At 42.8% G+C, this 19835-nt stretch overlaps 1 protein-coding gene across 2 annotated transcripts in view; it reads right to left on the reverse strand.

The window, feature by feature from the left end:
* erbb4b (erb-b2 receptor tyrosine kinase 4b) overlaps positions 1–8545 on the reverse strand; it is a 285517-nt gene extending 276972 nt beyond the window's left edge. The window contains exon 1 of one of the 2 annotated variants that reach the window (XM_084023790.1): positions 8195–8545. In XM_084023790.1, the coding sequence (XP_083879916.1) occupies positions 8195–8273 (79 nt within the window). In that variant the 5' untranslated portion in view covers positions 8274–8545. The remainder of the gene's footprint in view (positions 1–8194) is intronic. The other variant, XM_084023789.1, reaches the window with a different exon arrangement.
* Between the last annotated feature and the right edge of the window lie 11290 nt (positions 8546–19835).

A 19835-nucleotide genomic window follows, 5' to 3' on the forward strand; every position in this document is an offset into this window, starting at 1 on the left:
GAATATAGCAGGTTCACATTAGAACTCAGTGATTCTCCAATGCCGTTTGGCAGATACAGGACGTCCTGGAGGGGTAGCGAGCCTAGCTGCAGCTAATGTTTGCTCAGCTTGTTTCTCTGACAACTAGAGAGGGTGAATATAGATATATAGAGGCAGAAAGGCAAACAATAAACATGTATTCACCCAAAAATGAGCATATGTCCCCTGGATAATGAGTCAAGTTATGATAGACAGACAACCACGACACTGATGGGATATGATGCCACTGTTAGGTGACCAGATGCAACAAACTCTGACCTTCACTAAGATGACAGATTTCTTCAGGTTGGAACATTGTAGGAAACATTTGGGATAGAGTACACAACTCAATAAATATACATTTCACATTTCAACGCAAAGAAGTTCCATAACTTAGAAGACATTCTCATTCACTTTAATAGAGATGAAAACCAAAGAGGAGATTTATTAAGGAAAACTGCTCCCCAACACTGAACAATAACTGTCATACTCAGCATTGTCCCCTTTCTTCCCCTCCCTCTCTGCCAAGGTGCAGAACCACAGCATCCATCCGAACGACTATATAGCCAGCCCCCAAAAGCAAGCCAAGGTCAATTGCCTTCCCTGCTCCTCTCATCCTGTGCTTTATGTACCTTCACATCCAGGGGAAGAGAGCTGCGCTATTTCTGCTCTGCTGCAAGGTGACTGCTGCCTCGCACCAGCGGCAGCCAGCGGAGGCGAGGAAGAGTGCCGAACATTTCCTTTAATGGCGAAGGAAAAGGTGCACAAACCCATTCACGTAAAAGTGAAATCACAAGCGTATAAAAGCATCCATTCTCTATCTGCGGAATAGATGAGACGACCATAAATGACCATGATGTGGACTTTGAAAGAGCTGCTAATCAATACAATATTCACAAACCAGTGATTATTCTACCAAGTCCATTATTCTACTTGCATATCCGGCTCCCACACTCTGTTTTGTGAAAAAAAAATCAATAAAATCAAAAAATCCAATAGAAAAAACAAAAAAACAAACTTCCAACGCAGAAATCAACTGAAAATATGTGTCTAATTACAATAAATCTGATGTATGTTGGGATTATCGGCTGAAAAGGGCATATCTCTGGTGACAGATAGGAAAATTAACTTTTCTTATAACTTGCTTTCTACCTTTCATTTTCTTTGTCTCAGCATGTTGCTTTCTTTACTGCAGCCTCTGATTCTCCTCATCCATTGTAAGTAACAATATAATATATAACACAATATTCAGACTTATTATGTGCTATTATGCGTTTGCTGTACCCACTTTTACATTTCTCTGCTATGGCATTCAATGGTGATATCATGTAGTCATTTAATAGTAATACTGGTATTATAGGAAGATTATCCATTGTATAACCTTTCAGTTTCTGCATTCACATTTGGATAGTAAACTGCTAACATTCCACAAAAGGATTATTGTTTTTTTTTATAAGCGAGAATATTTGGTGCAGCCATTTTTCATCCTTGCATAGATAAACTGTTTCCCTGTAAAGTCTGAATATCCCCCCCTCTCTCTTGCTCCCAGATGTCTCCTTACAGCTGCCATGACTGACTGCAAACTCATTTATTACAGGTCACAAACGCCAAGTGCTTCATTTAAAAGGACGCCACCTTCCCTCTCCTCGAACACAAGTGAAAAATCGACCTGCAAGAATAGCATACAGGGCACACCGCTCCATTAGCACTAAACGGAGGCCAGCAGCGCCCAAACGATGGGAACGGGGGGTTTGAGCGATGGTGGCAAAACAGAAAGACAGAAGGGGTTGTTTTGTGACATATTTCATTCTTTCGTAATAACCGTGTGCACAGCAACGGCATCGATAGCGAACAATTAACAGTAACTCCTTTTCAAAGGCGAGGCTGCCCCGAAGACAAACAAATACGGAAATGTAACATTGCATTGTGGGTTCTCGGCATGAAAAATGTAGCAACTCTTATTAGACTGACCGACTGACTAGAGAAATGTTTGGTTCATTTGAACTTATTAAACAGTTACTTTGAACCTTAACCCGGAGCCTGTTTCGTATTTATTCAGGCACACAAATGAAAGATTTTGTGCGAGGCATGTGTTCCGCCGGCCATATCCGATATCACTCAAAGCCTGTCTGTAATTACATTGTAAATGCAGATTAGCTATGAATATTTTATGAGGGGATTACTAAAAGAGGAAAAGAGACAGAGAGGGAGCGAGTCGAGAGAAATCAGCCCCTTAACACCCACACGCAGGACTGCATGAAAAGCTCGTTTGAAGGTGGAGCTAGTCTTTCATGCCCAAGTTGTCAGCCTATTATCATCCTTTCATATGTTCGCCACCGTTATTAACTTTAAGCGGGAAAAGAAAAATGACACACACACACACACACACACACACACACAAAAAGTGAGAATAAAACACATCACTCTAATATGTCAGGCTGTCGCTTCAGAGAGAGAGAGGGAGAGAAAAAACATGGCAAACCAACTCTTATCATTGGGACTCTCATTCTGAAACGTGGCAGTAATGAGTGTGTCTTAACAAAGATTAGCCATAATTTTCATTGTCATTTTAATGCTACCACATTATGTGGAGGCTTACAAAAGCCACGGATGAAAGCGGAGGGAGGGTGGGTGGAGGGAAAGGGAACAAGCAGACACTGGAGCAGAGAGAAAGGGAGAGAGAGAGTCTCTGGAGCTCGGTTAGTCTGTCAGTCACCCTCGATCCCTCCAACCGTGCAGCCGTACAAACAAACACTGACAGACACAGTCGCCGCACACATCAGCGCACATACAGTATACGCGTATGCTTCCTCCCAGACCCCCTTTGTCACCCGCATTTTGAAACCCTCAAAATGTGGTTGTCAAAAGGGGCTCGGTGCTTGACAGCCTTCCGCAGCCCTCCACAAGGATGCTTTCTGTGAGGAGACGAGCAGCGACAACAAAGCAGATCAAAAGTCTCACAAACTGACAGACGTACATGATGATGTTCGAGCTCACGTCTACATTGTGTGGCGAGTCGGGGGTGGGGGGGCTTTAAAGGACTTGGATCCTGCACGTTTGCCTCATACTTAAAGAGTGATGGCTCAGGGTGAAGGCAGTGTGTGTGTGTAAAAAGAGTGTGTCCGCCAATGTGTTAAAAGACAAAGTTAAGTGAATATTATAAAGATAAATATAAAAAATATTAATAATACACACACACACCCACCCACCAAGAAACCTTTGTTTAGAATATTAAAAAACTATTGTCTGTGTGATATCATGCAAAAATAATGACGCAAAAAAAAAAAAAAAAAAAAAAACTCACCACTGTTAAATTTAACTATAGTCATAACTTCTGTGTAAAGTTGGGGAGATTAACGGTAAGGTGCTATTTTTTGAGCCCCTACAAATAACAGGCTTTCAACCTAACCCTGATGGACTTGTCTCCTAGTGACGCCGATTTGACCGACAGTTGTATGCACTGAGTATGACACCATGTCGTTGAGCCTCTTTTCTTGGACTGTTTGTGCCAATTCCATTTCAACACATGCAAAAAGAAAAAAAAGGCTGAATGGTAGCAGAAGCGCTTTGAATCATATTGTTTTGCATGCTGCAGGCTCTTCTGAGTGGCCCTAAATGCACATTTGCCAGCTGAAATGATTTCCCCACTACAGAAACTTAAGTCCCCCATCTTTGTAAACTATCTGTGGTATATTGTCAAAGATATCGCTTGTGTTTGTGTGGACGAGTGTTGCTACCTTGTTAATGAAGGTCTTTGGTTGCTGTGTTTTCAGCACTCAGGGCCTGTGGTGCACAGAGGCTATCAGTATTTCTATGTGCGTGTCTTGCTCGCTCCCTTCCCTTTCATTCTCTCACACAAAAAAAAATCTCAAAGCTCGCTCAATTTTCAGAAAGAAAAAAGAGGAACCATAGAAAAAAAGTCATAGAAACATGGAGGGAGTGAAACACAGCATGAAGCGCTCCGATCAAGTCAACGGTGGTCTAATTGCTTGTAAACCATGCATCAAACATAGAGTTTGCATTTTAAATGCATGTGTGATAAACAGTTGGCCAAATGCAGCATGCACGGTGCCTGTTGTTCCAATCCAATTATGACATCCTCACAAAAAAAAAAGGACGTTTAATAGCTGAGCCGATATTGATGCGTAGCAAAACACATGCACGTGTGTGGTGCATTTTGTATCCGCAGGTGATAAATGAGGGCGCAGCGCTTGTAAAAGGTCACACAGGAAATGATCCAATCATTTCTGCTGGTTGCAGACAGTCTGACTGGTTATGAGCCCATCAACAAGTCAAAACTGGGGGGAAAAAATGTCCGCAGTTGTGTCTTCAGAGAAAAGAATAATAGGAATACAATTCCCTTCGTCACCCTGAACAAAGACGTCTGTGGTAATAATGTTTTGGAAGAATACGGTACAAATATATAGTACATAAGTCCCTGTGGTGCTGATTATAGAATATTGCGGTAATATCACAGGAGATTAAAAACAGAAAAAGGGACCATTATGGACAATAAGGTCACAGACTCACTATTGAGTGGGCCACTGCACACAACCCTTTCAGTCCCTGTTGGAATATTAGAGTGATTTTTCATGGGGGGTTCTTGGGCAACGTTGTGGGTGCTACACATGTATTATTGATGCCAGCAGTTCAAAAGCAGTTTGTTTGTTGAGAAGTGGAGAGATTTATAGGAAACTTAATGGTTTTCACTTTTCTCACAATGAAACTAGTCTAGATTACACAAACAGGAGGTTTCTTTTATTCTTTATCTTGCTGCAGGGTGAAATCCCCAGGAGAGGAAAACAATAAAAATGGTTCGAATTTATTTTCTGCTGCAAATATCTTTCAGCATTTATTTTTCTTTGGGCTGCCAGTAATACACGGCAAGGTACGGACAGTAGGACAGTATTATCGTAGTTTTCATCACTGTGACTGAAAGATCAACAATAACTCAATAGGATGGGGGAAAGAATAATCATTTACATTTGAAAAAAAGAAAACACTGTGACTATTTATAAAAGCCAGACAGGAGGATTTGGTGTTAGATCGCATTGGTTTAACAGATTTTTTTCCACAGAGTGGATCGATGGCCTTAAGTTGGTCCTCATCTCTCACCCAGACAGGGGAGATGAAAGCACAGAGGTTCACATTCCCTTTTTTTCCCCAACAAATGGAAGTGGATCACCACCTAATCAAAGACTGCCATTCTTCTAATAAAAAAAGCCGGTGGCGGTGGAGGGTCAAAGCTCCTTTATCAACGGACGGCAGGCAAAGATATGACTGCAGGAGGGCTTTGTGACGACGCAGGGCCACGTGGGCCACCAAATCTGACACCATTCTTACCCTATGCTTCAGACTGGAAGAGAAAACTGTGCAAATAAAAGGGAGAGAAACAAATCCCCATGTCTCTTTCTCTGAGGTGAGAGTCTCAGTGCCTCACTCATCCCCTTGTAAACATTTTGATATACTCACACATCAGCTTCACACTGGAGCTGCACTGTCAATTTCACAGTGGGTGCCGCCATAAAACCAAGGATGCAGTAGAGAGCATAGCCACCCAACTTTCATTCAACAATTAATTTTTAGAGGGCGTTAGGAGCACAATCCTCAACAGTCAAACCCTCAGTCACTACTGTATTAGGAGAGAAGAAACTGCTGAGGGCTGTAAAAGGAGGGCATTTATAAGGATGTTTATCTACACGCTAATTGAAAACCCACTCCACACATATACACAGTTGCATTGGGAACAGACTAATCTATGAATATTCATAAGGTTTTGAAATGTGGCCATATGGTTCAGGATGGCAGCTGTATAGTAGCTGCAGTCAAATGAAGAGCAGGAACTCTGTGGCACGCTGGCAACCCGCAGACATGCAGACACCTTAGCAACTCCACTTGTGGTGCATTTGGTGGTTCATTTAAGGATGACCTGATTCCCCGATGCATGCTGGGAAAGTTACACTGCTCTTGCTCTAAAAAAGGCCCCAGTGAAAAGGTGACGTTTTGGAGATAAGATACGGGGATACTACGTTTAGAATGACAGCAAAGAATCTTAAATAGAGAGTGATGGTGTTTCTCGTTCACGTTGTACGTCGTGCTCCATGCTCTGCAGAAGCAACTCTAACACGCGCAGCAACTCGTTCGCGCGCGCAGGTGCACACGCGCAAACACGCATTTGATCACTTCGCCTTTCTCTGCCCCGTTCCTTCCTTCTCGCGTACAGAACTTGATCGTCGTTTGGGCCGATATGTATCTCTTCCTAAATGTGTCTCCTTTGTGTTCCACTATTAACTTCCACTTCCATCTGACCAGGGTAAGGTAGGTCCACCGGGATCGGGGACGGGATCAGGCCGTCTGGATGCCACTGTCACCATCATGCAGGATTCTCCCGTTTCCGAGAAATGCATCAGAGAATCGAGTAAATGTTCAATTTATTCTGACAGGATTCATTCCATCCCCCGTTATGCCGCCTGTCTTGAGCCGCGCTGCAAAACATCATTATTCAAATAAGAAAGCGCTATCGAAAGTTACAGTGAGCTCAACAACCCAAGCTGGGTTATTTCTGTTGGGTGGGGAACAACAGTCAGGAATAATTAATATGAATGTGTTCTCATCGTTGTAACACACTGCGATGTTCTGTGTGTAAAAAGAGGACGACACGCATCCTTCTCTAGTCCCGCTCCTTTAATTCAACCCCCTCAGTTCCCTTTAAGGGACGCGGATCTCATTGACCATATGTGTGGTAAAGGCCTGTGCGCATTCACTGGTTATGAGCTCACATAGGAACACTGCACAAATGTCTCATTGAGTTGTTGTTTTTTTCCCAACATAAATTGTTGGAAAACACTTTTATTTATTTTAGGATTCCCAAACAGCCAACACGGTGCAATGAGACAGAACTCTCCACGAAACAAACCCCCCCAAAAAACTAAATGCGACACCGAATGAACGAAAGCGGATTTCTCTCCACATCCATTGCAGACTTTCAACACTTGCTTAAAACATACAATTCAACAACTTATCGGCTATTTTCACGACTGTGATTGTTATGTATGTGTACAAGTTATTTACGGTTATTTCACACACGTCACTAAAACCAGAGAAAGGAAATGGATAAAGGAAGCAAACGTGCGTGAATTGTGGACATGTTACGTACAATCCTCCATCTCTCTCACTCACACATTCTCTCTCACACACACACTCACACACACACACACGGTGGGCGCTCCTATAAGAGCGCCGCTGCACTCAAACGGCAGTGCCACTGTCAGCGTGGAAGTCCTGTGCGCTACAACGCTGCCTGTCAGACCCAATCACAGGTCCTAATCACAGACTCTCCGAGGGGGGACTCGCTAAAAAAAAAATGAGGAATAATGTAATTTCACGGTAATGCGCTTTGCTTTTGATCCCGATCACAGAAAGCGTATGGATGAACTTCCGCCACTGTTATCACCCATTTGCTCAGGTGCGAGCTGCACAACGATAGACCATAGCAGTCCCTGGAGGACGTTCAACTTACAAGTGGCTGATCGAACTGATTGTCCGAGCCGATATCCAAATAAATGAAACAAACAACAACGACAAAAAATATCACAGCCATCATTGTTATTTATGCGTAAACTGGAGGGGGAGAAAGAACAGAGGCAAATTGGGAACTTTTTGCGTTAGACAGCCCGTTTATCCACAGGAGGGGAGACAAGAGCACAGTAGCCTGTTGTACAACGACGCTCTCACTCGTCTGTGTTTGTCCACACTGTGTCCAAAGGGACACGTGCGGTGGACAATAAACGCTATCCTTTCCCTCGAAATTCAACAGTGGCGCTCTGTGCGCGGAGAACACAGAGCGGAGTCCCTGGCACGGATTCATTCAGTTTGTCACCACGCAAAAACGTCCTGCTACAACCTGCCATCTGCTCGCGCGAGCACCTGCGTTTCGGCATCACGGTGCTCCGCGCGCCAGCCAGTCTTAAGACGTCTCTCTAACTGAAAGGGGGGGCACAGCGGGATTCTTTCCTGTCAAGTACCAATACCCTTGTTGCGTATACATAAAAAAAACAGACCGACAGTCGAGGGAAAAGTATGCTCCGAGTACGCAATGAGCAGCTCCACAGCACCGGGGAAGCGCACACACACACACGCACACACACACACACACACACGGCTGGCGTCCACTCACCTGATTGCGAAGAGCTTGACCCGAACAAGAGGCAAGTCAGGAGAAAGCCGAAGCAACACGGGGAAGTGGTTGGTTTCATGGTTGTGCTTGGCAAGTATCTCCTTTTTTTAAATTCACATGTCCAGCAGCGTATCCTTCCTCGAGGCGGCCAGCAAAAGGATGAGTCGTCTGCGCCCGAAGCCTCCTCAGCCGGCGAGTTTGGGGACTTTAGTCGCTCTTGACTAAGTTTACAGTTTGTCCGACAGTCCTCCGCCTCGCCTTTCAAGTGACCGCGCGCCTAATTGGCGGCTGACATCAAAGCAGGGAGAGTCAAGTGTTATTTTCCAGCGCGCGCCCCGTAAAGCTGGTCTAAACAGTATAAAGCAGTACTCATGCCATTAGTCCCCGACTTGGATACAGTATGCAGCTAAAGACTCGTATTCTTCGGACACGCCTCCGAGCGCCTGGACTCCGCCCACCGCCTCTCTGATTGGCGCAGGTGCACGACAGTCACCCTTAACCCCGGCAGCTACAACGCGACGCGCGCTGCCATTGGTGGACGCGAAGATGCCAAAAAAACTCACGAATTCGTGTGTCGGCTCCGTTGCACCTGTCACACAGGAGAGATGAACGCTGCGAGCTGGATTTCTAGGTGTAATGGGTCAAACAGAGCTGGAGATCACTTCCAGGTGGCTTTCCTCGGCGCTCTGAGGCTTTAATCCACATTTGATGAGATATAGTCTCATATTGGAGTAAAAATGACATATATTTCATTATATTATTATCAGCTTTGTGGTGAATTAAACTGTCATTGTTTTGCTGTTGATCCTGTGATGATCCAGATATGTATTCCTCCTATCTCAAGTTGCTCCATTTTATAAGACATGATCAGGCAATTCAGGCACAGCAACATTATAACCCCCTTTTCTCCCCATAATTTCATTTTAAGCAACGATTTCCATTTCTCAGTTATCGGAGTGCATTGCTGTTGAAGGCGATATCTCTCCATATCCAGGGTAATCATTTCCCCAGGGGCGGCTCAGTGTAAACGACACAAATAAAAGTCAAAGGGAACATTTAGATAGGGGATATTATTGTGCTCACCGAGCTATTTGTAACAGTTTGAAAGCAGTGACTTTGCGGTGACATAAAAAATAACGAAGATAATGGGGAGTCACAGGAAACAACGTAACAAAAGGTTATTACTTTCTGATCCAGCTGCTGCCTCCTTTCACACTTTAGGAGAAGGGTGAACGCCTCCTGGGGTTACAATATGTCCACACATCTGGATAGAAATCATGCACTATGATTGCCCCCCCCCCCCCCTCCAAGTTCTCTCGAACACACACACACACACACACACAAACACTTGTGCAACCAAAATACACACAAAAAAGTAAAATACTTCCTAATTTTTCTTTTTTCTTTATCGTGAGGCTTGGTTTATCTCTAAGGCACATACATAAAGTCCATTAGATTATGTAATAAATCTATTTGTCTGATTCATTACTTTAATGTATTTAGCAGTAAACTGTATTTACTTGCATCAAAGGGTAAAATAGTCCATGATTATGACATTAGATTAAATTGATGTGTAAGCACCATAAAAAAGGTACCATTACTAGCTGGTTGTATCATTATCAGTCTTTTAAGTGTCAAAAATATGATATTTATGCTCTTTGGAAAGTGGTTGCTATAGGCTACTATTCATTATTGTGACTGGACAAGGCAATTTACATTCTTATGATTTTCCATTACATATGCCTGAGCAATCATCCACTCAAGTCCATAGACATCCTTCGCTTAGCTATAGGCAGGTCACTCCTACCCAGAAATCACTCATCGCTCACACACACACACACACACACACACACGTGCACACACACACACACACACACACACACACACTGCCTGTGCTTTTTCTGATCCTGGAACAGCGAGCTGAACTTCCCTGAGCAAAGTGCACGCAACACTTTAAGAAAATGGGATGCAGACAGTTTTCACTTTGACGAAAGTCAAAAAGGCTCTGTTGCTTTCAGCTTGGTTGCAGAATGAATAGTGCACTGAACTGTGAGGGGCACTTCTTCAACCTCTGCTGCAGTATTGACCCTTCACCAGTGGGGGGCAGTCCATTTCTCACCTGATAGGTCATAGAACCAGCAGAGTGACACAGTGGGAGGGTGGGCCATCCAAGCTGCCACCAACTAGTTTCCTGACTCACTGTGTGACATTGGCTTCCCATCAGAGAGAAGCTTTATTAAATATTCCTCGGCAGAAATGAGCTTTTAATATCACTGACACCACAGATTTATTAAGAAATATTGAAAAACGAGATCTGGCATGCATGCTACGAGGGAAGGCTTGACTTTTAATGCCCCCAAATAGCTGCCATTTATCATTTTTAATACCCAAAAATGCAATTTAGCAATGCTGTGTGTTTTCATTATACATTACGCTTTAAGAGGCACCTTCTGACAGTATCACCCTAATGCTGTCAATTAGGTAATTTATTCCAGGGGATTATGAGCGGGAATGAGCCGAGGTTTCATGTGTTCTTCTAGGCGTTCCCCGGTGCCTGCTGTACAGCTAATCTAATACATAACCCCCTGATTTGTTTAATGGATGAGACTTTGCTGCTGCAAGAGGCACGCCAATAAAAGCCGGGGCCCTCCGGAGGCTATTGTGCCTCATAATGATGCCAGACACACAATGTGAGAGTTATGAAGCAATTCTTTATCATGCGGCACATTGTTTTGCTCTGTTGGTGCCGTGCAAGTAAAGGCAATCTCTCCCTGCAGCAGAGCACTTCTCCCCCACACTTAGATAAACCTTCAGTATGACAAACCGCCCCGGCCACATGTTGCTGAGATGAAGGAAGTTTAAGATTGAAACGCGTGTCCTGTGCCGATGATTTGCTAGTTAGTTTCTGCCAACTTCAGACTTTTTGTTAACCGTTTCTTCATTTTTGGACATTTTATGCTACTGTTGTGTTAAATGAGACTCGAACACGAGTAGACATTTATAGTCACAGCAAAAAAAACAAAAAACATTGTAGATATGTTTCATGACTGTGGAGAAAATAGAAAGTATGTAGTAATGTGTAGTTAAAAGCCACTGACCCCTGTCTGCTTCTGCACGTGAGTACATGTGGGATTTCCAATAAATAAAAGCAAGTCTCAACAGATACATGAAAGTATGCAAAAGTACGTCACTAAATACTAAACTGCCTCTTTTTGAGCAGAGAAAAAGGCCACAAAAATCCCTGAGATTGCAGATAGCAGCTCTTTTTTCAGCTTTTTTAATGCCCGGGTGTGCTCCTATCTTTTGAAGAAAAAAGGGAAGAAAGAAGATTAATGTAAGGTGTATATATACAAATTCCCCTCCTATTATCAGCCTTTTTCCACAGTGAAGGAATGAATAAATTACCTGAACTATATGTGACAAATAATTTTGTTATAATTTTGCTCTCATCAAGTCCCATTTATAATTGTATTCTAATAACTCTATTTTTATTTAATTGATAAAGGTTTAACATAACCGAGCTTATGTGCTTTATATCTTATTCTCTTATAAACGTGTCCTTACTGATCATCAAAATCGCAAAACTTGTTCAATGGGTTCCTCATTAAAACCAGATGAATGGACCAGCAAATCCTCTAGACCACACTGTGCCTTTGGCTTGAATCAAAATAAAATTATCACTGTTGCTAACTATTTGCATCAGCTTTGTATGAGCAGCTGACATGATATGAACTAGGAAATGCTGCGTAACGGAGCTTTAATGTTTATATGACGAACAAGTCTGAATTCTCACGGGTGGATCAGGAAGCTGGAAGCTCTAAGATTTACATCAGAAGATTAGTTACTCATAGAAGAAAACACAGATGAGTGGAGATGGTAGCACGGAGACGGGTAGTGTTTTTGCACACAAAACATTTCATTATCTAAAAAATAATCATATGCTAATGATAGATCATTTGTTTTCGGCAGCCACAATGATGGGATTACATGGAATTAAACACGTTGAAAGGGTTCTTCCATCACATGTGTCAATAGCAGTGTCTTTTAAAATAACTGTAGACAGACATTTTGCTTGACTCACTATAACTCCACTCTATGCCTAATTTTTATATTTTGATGGGAACTAATGGTTTCTGCAGGTTTTTATTAACTCTATTCAATATATTGCAAAAATACGTTAAAAAAGAAATCTAAATTGTGGAATTGAGGAGATTTTGTCCCGACAGCAATGATATACTAAAGCATAAACACTTCGAAAATCTTCAGTCATTCAAATTATTGAAGCTTTACTGAGGGATTGGCTAAAATTTAAGAGCAATAGTTTCTATTGGTATAAATCCTCGTTTTAAGACAGCTGAACCCCTTTTTTGCAACATAATCTTTCACTAGGAGCAAAACGCAACCACCTGAATGCCTCCCTGGAAGAGTCATTTAGGTATTTACAGTGCAGTCATCTAGCTGGCTATGAATCACAGAAAGTGCCTTTTTCCTATGAAATCTAGTCACACAGTCGCTCTCCTGAGAAAGAAGACACAACAGGAATCATTTGGCCCCGTGTGTGACTTGTTTGTCTGGATGCATTCAAAGTGACAAGTCCACGGCAATAGATTTCTTGGCGTGTGCGTGTTGTACACTTATGGCTACTTTCCCTTCGTGTTTGTCCTCCCATCAAATTCATATGATGGCTAAAGACTAAACTGAGACTCCAGACTGGCTCTGCCCGAGCCTGAGTCAGTGAGCAATAAGCAGCGTTAGCGCATTACACACACATGATTACGTGGCCATTTCCTCAGTGAATGAGTCTCATCAGAAGTCACCGAAGAAGCCACTGAGTGTGTAATTGTTTCCCATTAGGGGAAACGTCGACTGCCATGGAGTTGCATTTCACTGCGGAGTTTGCTGACGGATGCTTGCTGTCCGCTGGGTAGAGTGGGCTAATTCGGCTGTGGGTTGTGATGGAATTGCTCAAAACCCCACAAACCACCAGATCAGTTTCATGGGGAGGGTAATGCATCATGCTTTTTTTTGTTCGTTTTTTTTTTTTTAAAGCTAGCTAGAAGCTGCAGGGCAAGAGTTCATGTGCTTGTTGATTCACTGAAGTGACACCGGGCTTTAAACATTATTATCAGTCATATCAGTGCCTGCAGCACAAATGCCACTGTACAGGAGCTCAGATGGAGTCTCTTTACGCTGCGGTGACTGTATGGACCATAGAGTTAGGTTTAGGAGTACTAGGGGTTTTATGTGCTGCTCTTGCATTTGGAATGGTTCAAGTTGGAGATTATCACAAGAGTAAAAGTTTACGGTGCTATTGAAAGGTATTATGTGCACGTATCAAGGATACACTTAATACGTTTTTCTACGGCATCATGGACTCTCTCTCTCTCTCTCTCTCTCTCTCTCCTGCACTGCAGGGATGAATAATTGTTAGCATGCGCCATTGTGAAGGTGTTGCAAATTGGATAGCTTACATTGCAAATTACAGGCAGGTCAAAAGTTCAAATGAGGGCAACTATGTCAAGTGAGACATGAGGATGAGAGAGAGGACTTTCCTCAGGTTATTAATGGCTGCCTGGAATGGGCTTTGCTACTGCACCATTAAGTGGATGAGGCGGTCAGCGGAGAGAGGGTTTTCTTTACACTGCTGCCATCTACAGGATGGAGAGGGAAGTGTCGTCAACAGTGCTGGAGAAGTCGAGGGATGTCTCTGTAACAGACAGACAGACAGACAGACAGACAGACAGACAGACAGACAGACAGACAGACAGACAGACAGACAGACAGACAGACAGACAGACTATAATATGAATGAATAGAACATAATTGACCAATTCAGGAAAGTTAGTGACAATTATATCTGCAAAAAATCTACAAAATATCCAAATTATAGGAACTAAGACAAAAATAGGTCAACATAAACCATATGGCATAATATATATCATGTTTATACATTAGAAATAAAAATAAAAATAATTGTAAACAGAATCATGTTTGTATTAAAAAAACAGACAGATGCCATGCTGTTTTAAAATGCCATATGTTTGATTGCAACAAGTCACCACTGGGTGGCAGTATGAGAAAGGGTCTGAAGATGAATACAAGCAGCCATCCAACGGAGTTCCTTCCACAGACAATAAAGCTGTAATGCGTACAGCCTGAACTCACTGTACATGGATGAATACATGGCCTCATCAAGAGAAATAATTCCATAAATATACAGATTTTAAAGTATTTTATTTTCTTGTAAAATCATCCAGCGTGACATTTAACAGTCCGAGCTCTCTTTCCCGAGAACTTAAGAGCAGAAAGCCTGAGATTGGTCAGAGACTCGAGATGAACTCCATTCCCATGTATATGTTGTACTCTTTCAGATGGCGACTTTACCAATGGGAATATTTCAAAGGCCCAACGTACATTTGAGAACAACATAATAAGCATTTTCAAACCAGTTCGACAAACAAGATAGCAATATGACGATCATGAATTGATTTCAGGGGGCTTTTCCAGCATTTCTTCAGAGCCACAATGCTTTGGGTGATCTCAGGACTGAGGAAATACTTCTATAAATGCCATCACAGGGGCCATAAAGTCACTTGTTCATGAAGCTGGTGTAGAGCTTAAGCATAATTCATGTTGGTGACTTGGCATGACGCCCGTTAAATGTTGTACCATGATTAAAAATAAAGAATATTGCAAATAATTGCATTTAGTAAGACACCTAATAGAGAGTTTTGGGAAGCAAAAAGCAACACAACCTGACGCCCGACTCATCAAATACCATCGCTTGGTCAGTGCCCTCCAATGTAAACCCACCCATCATTATGAGACAATCAGAGCAACCACCTTAATATAACAAGTGAGATACAGGACAAGTGGCAGAAGAGGTGAATGGGTCATCAAACACAGGACTTTCCTCCAGCAGGCCACTCTTTCTGTCCCCTGTGGAACTTACAGTAAATGTTGACAAATGTTGTCACGTCACTCACACCTGAGTCATTACTCAATCAAGTTAATGTCAAGCATGCTCTTTTCCTAAACCAGTGGCTGGACTTTCCTGGAGGAGGAAGAACGTGTTGCAGGAAGATGCTTTTGCACAACTTCCTTTGTGGGTAGTGGATCATAATCACCCCAAAACCATGGAGACTTTTTTCCTCTGAGGCCCAGCCAGATAGGCCTCAGCACTAGACAAAAGTGTGTCAGTCTTTCCTTCCGAGTCACCACTTTGACCCAAGAGCCTGCAACCACAAGAAACGTCCTGACATTTGAAAAACAAAAAGGTAAGAAGTGTGCCAAAAGTACTCGCACAAACTTCTATAACTCTCTCTCTCTCTCTCTCTCTCTCTCTCTCTCTGTTTCCCCCAAGTTGCAAGCTGAACAACTTAATGTGTGGAATACTGATTGACCGAGTCTATCAAGCAGTTTCTCCACTAAATAAATCATTTTTATCTTTTGGATTGTCTTTTAGAAACATAGCTTTTATTGATCTCCCCCCTGTTTCTCCCATTTGAGAAAATCAATTGATTGCAGGATTACTAGCAATGACAGGTTTGAGTAACAGTAGTGTGCCAGCTTCTTCTGAGAAGTACAGTAATGCCGAACCTTTCAGTCTCGTCAGCATCAACGCACAGAAACGGCGGGGAAGTGTGACCCGCCTTGTTGATAACTTAACAGGCAGTAAAAACCCACGCCGACTACAAAGTAGCACAAAAAAAGGTGCCGCCACTGTAAACTGCATCTCAGTTTGAGTGTTATTGTAATTCTGTCGCCACAGAAGGCGATGCACTATAAAGACGGCTGAGGTGTTATGGTGTAAGAGCGAGTGGAGTCAGATGTGATGTTGACTGATGATAAAGTGCAGGAAAACAACACAGGGAGGGGCCAACGCGCAGTGTCTCCCCAGCCCACATTCAGCAGCGAATGTGATGCAAATGGAATAACACAAAAGGGCTGACATTTTTACTTCTTTGCACTCTGGTTTACAGTATTTGCGGTTGCCCTAAATGAGATAACGTTGCGCACCGCTCCTTCTGTCGACCCCCTTTTTAGGGCCCACAAATGAAAAACTGACAGCACGCTCTGCGGAGGAAAAGCGTCTTTATCGCAAAAATGATGAAGAGATATTTACAGTTCAAATGAGATCTATTTTTAGAAACTGATGAAGTCGACGCCATCGAGACGAGGCCGATTATAAGCACAGGATTGGTGAAACTTCCTTCTCTTTTATTTGTCCGTGTGAACAAAAAACCCAACAAGTTTTGCATTTCACCTTTATTTCCTGTTTTCATGTTCAGCTCATTGCAGCTGTATGCCCATTCATGTCACCAGGGTCTACATCCCCGCATCCCGATGCCAGACTCCGACCATAAAACCTGTGGCTGTTTGCTTCTTGACAGCCCCCTAAACTGGGTCTCGCTTCCCAGTCTAGTCTTTCAACAGTTCGAGCTAATCAGCAGCTGTGCCCTGCTCTTGGAAACCCCACTTTCTCTCTTTCTGTCACGTTCTCTATCTTCCTGTGTCAGGTGCATACATCTCTCTCTCTGTTTCTCTATTATTGTTTCTCTCTGTCTCTTTCCCACTCTCTCAGTCTGCTGATGTCCTTTCTTGGTTACTTTCCCAACTTGCCATCGCTGACTTTGCTCTCTCATTAACTGCTTTGCCCCTCTTCTGACGTCCCCCGCTGACATTTTGTTAATGTCACATTATTGTTTTAGTCTTAAATGCCTCTCTCTCTCTCACTTGTGCATGTTGTTCACCCCACAGTTCCTCCCCACTAGACATGGCTGCACAACGCGGGTAAGCAAAGGAAGGAAAGTGGAAGTTCCCCCACAGTCCCACTTCCTCCCCACATGAATATTGCGACCTCGCTCGCTTAAGCGCCCTGATAACAAATTACCCAGAGGCTTTTGCAATGTCACCTCACCAAGCAGTATGGTGCACGGGGTGTCAAAAGCCCGGCCTCAAAATGATGCTTTGAGCTCATCTGTGAAATGCATGAATCGATTTGCAGTTTGCCGACACTATGGCGACCCTACTACCACTGAATATCAGTCAAGTAGGCAGACGTAGTAGAAAACCCCCGTTGTCAGTTTTCAGTATTCCCCACAGATTCTCAAGCTCCATAGCACTGCTCCTTCCACTATCTCGCCTCAAGTGTTTCAACACCGGCGTTTCACCAATCAGAAACTGAATTGCATCAATCGTTTCCCAGTTGCATCAAACACAGGCAGCAGAAATAAGAGTCAACTAGCCTCACCAACTCCTAACACATGGGTGTGTAATAGAAATGAACTGGGTGTGTGTGTGTGTGTGTGTGTGTGTGTGTGACGTTTTAAGGGCCAGTCCAAACATCCACCACTACCTGGCAGGAAAAACAGGAATAGGTCTTGTCACCAGGCGATTGCACAACCTTGTTGTGGATTCACACTCGCCTGAAAAAAGATCTGGAACTGCTCCCTGTAACGCTGTAACCTGAAACCCGAAACCCAGAGGACAGGCTGCACCACTTGTAGTTGAGACAAAAGCAACATTGATTCAAACGTGCTTCAAAAAATGACAGTGAGAATCAGTGGGGTTATTTTTTTTTTTTAAAGCTTTTTCTGCTAAATATTATATCTCTACACATTCAGATTTCCATCCACACGGTTTTCTGTCTGGTGCTAATGTGAGTGTGTGTGAGTTTGTGTACATAGGTGTGGATGCAGTAGTTTCCAATGCTTTTTACACCTCCAGCCGGCACGTATCGTCTAACAGGATCTGCAGAAGCAGTGGCATGGGCAGTTGAACCCGACAGAGGAAGTCTCACAAGCCACAACGTTGTCTGAGGGAGAGAGGTAAAAAAAGACAAAGAAAAATAGCAGCACTCTTTTGGACACAGAGGTTATTTGTGCATACTTAACACTCGGATGTCATTCTAATATGTGCCATGATAATAACTAGCTCACCCAACATACAAGACAAAACCTGCCCTGCTGGAATGTTCGGACACGTAGGTGAAGTACGTAATGGAGAATGAGGAGAATGTTAAGACATCTTCAAACCACTTACTTCTTTGAACCTTTGAAGGCTGACCGTGTGCATCCGGTAACAGCCGCAGTAGACATGTTGCATGGTTCCAGCAGGTTCACGAGTCACGTCCTCACTGAGGGCTCAAAAAACACGTTGAATCAACTGTGTCAGATCTAAGACCCCTGACCAGAAGCACTTAGTAATAAGAATAAGGACATTATTGTATGAAATCATAGATCATCTTTTAATTCACTCTTAAACGGTGAATCACTAATAACTTGGCTGACAGACAGAGTGCTTTATTATTTCATACAACAATGATTTAGCCTGTCCTCCACCATTCTGTAACACGGCGGGTATTTAATTGTATTATTCTAATGGTTGACTCCGGCCTTCATGCCAACAATACACTGAGTATTAAAAAAAATGTCCTTTCATTCACCCGAAACAAAAGCTTCCATTCTCCTTAACTAACGATTCTTTGTTTTCTTGATGTAGATTCTCAAACGTGTATTTTTTCTTGATTACAGGCAGAAGAGCGCCACAAAGTGAGTGCGGGTGTACCACCCCGTGTTGAAAGTGTGAGTCAAACACAGATATGATCTCGATGGGAACAAACAATCAACTGACAGGCAGGTAAACAGATCTGAAGATGAAAAGATACAGTTTGGGGTCTGCTCAGGCTTTACACCTCTCAGTTTTGCTCCCGCCTTCAGGCAGCTTTGATTTGTGTGCGTTTGCCGAGTGAATGCGTGTCTTGTGTGCGCGTGATACACAGATTAAAGAAGTAAGGGGGTGAAGAAGACTGCTCTGACATTTAGAGGCTTCTGGCGCCCACCTGCTCATAGACAAAGCCCAGGGAGGAACAAACACAAACTAAGGCAAGGCACTGAGGCTGTACAGTACGGTTCAGAAATTAGTCTTTAGTTTACATACAGAGAGGACATATAACGAACGGAACAACGTATCTTCTACTGCTTTGCTTGCCACTACTAGAACTGAAGCTGCCGAATATGACACATCCGTGTGTGTTTACATGTAGTCTACAGAGCTAAATGCAACTCCATCTACCGTGATTAGTGACCAGGAAATTAGCCTATTAAGGTTTAAATGGAACCCATTTCACATATTAAATGTCATTTTTATGGGCAGTTGGTGAATTTGAGTCAGTCTGAGCTGATCAGTAGACAGACAGACTGTGGTAAGAATGGCGCCATTGGCAGTGAATTGTCCAAGACACAATGAGCTGAGCAGCTGGAAGCCTTTCATTAAAAAAACAAAACAAAACAAATAAAAAAACAATGGGGCAGGATATCAAATAAATATCCACTAATTCATTGAGTGTAACCTGATGATGCTGTGGATGCTGCGACTGTGGATTTTGGCTTTACAGTGCAAAACCGCTGATATAACATTATTCAAATTCTACTGGGGCTGATTTTCTCCTTGGTTTGATTATGGTCAAAGTCACAGTTACATCAAAAAATAATTCAAATCTAAACAGTGGAACTCTTTCTGTTTTTTTTCTCACAATCAAATTATTTAATTGCATGTTGGGATACAGTTTGCATGTTTTGAAGAAAACCATAGAACAATATGTCTGATTTCCTGTTTTAAATTTCACAAAACAGGCAAA

This window comes from Eutrigla gurnardus, assembly GCF_963514095.1.
Source record: "Eutrigla gurnardus genome assembly, chromosome: 12".
NCBI lineage: Eukaryota > Metazoa > Chordata > Actinopteri > Perciformes > Triglidae > Eutrigla > Eutrigla gurnardus.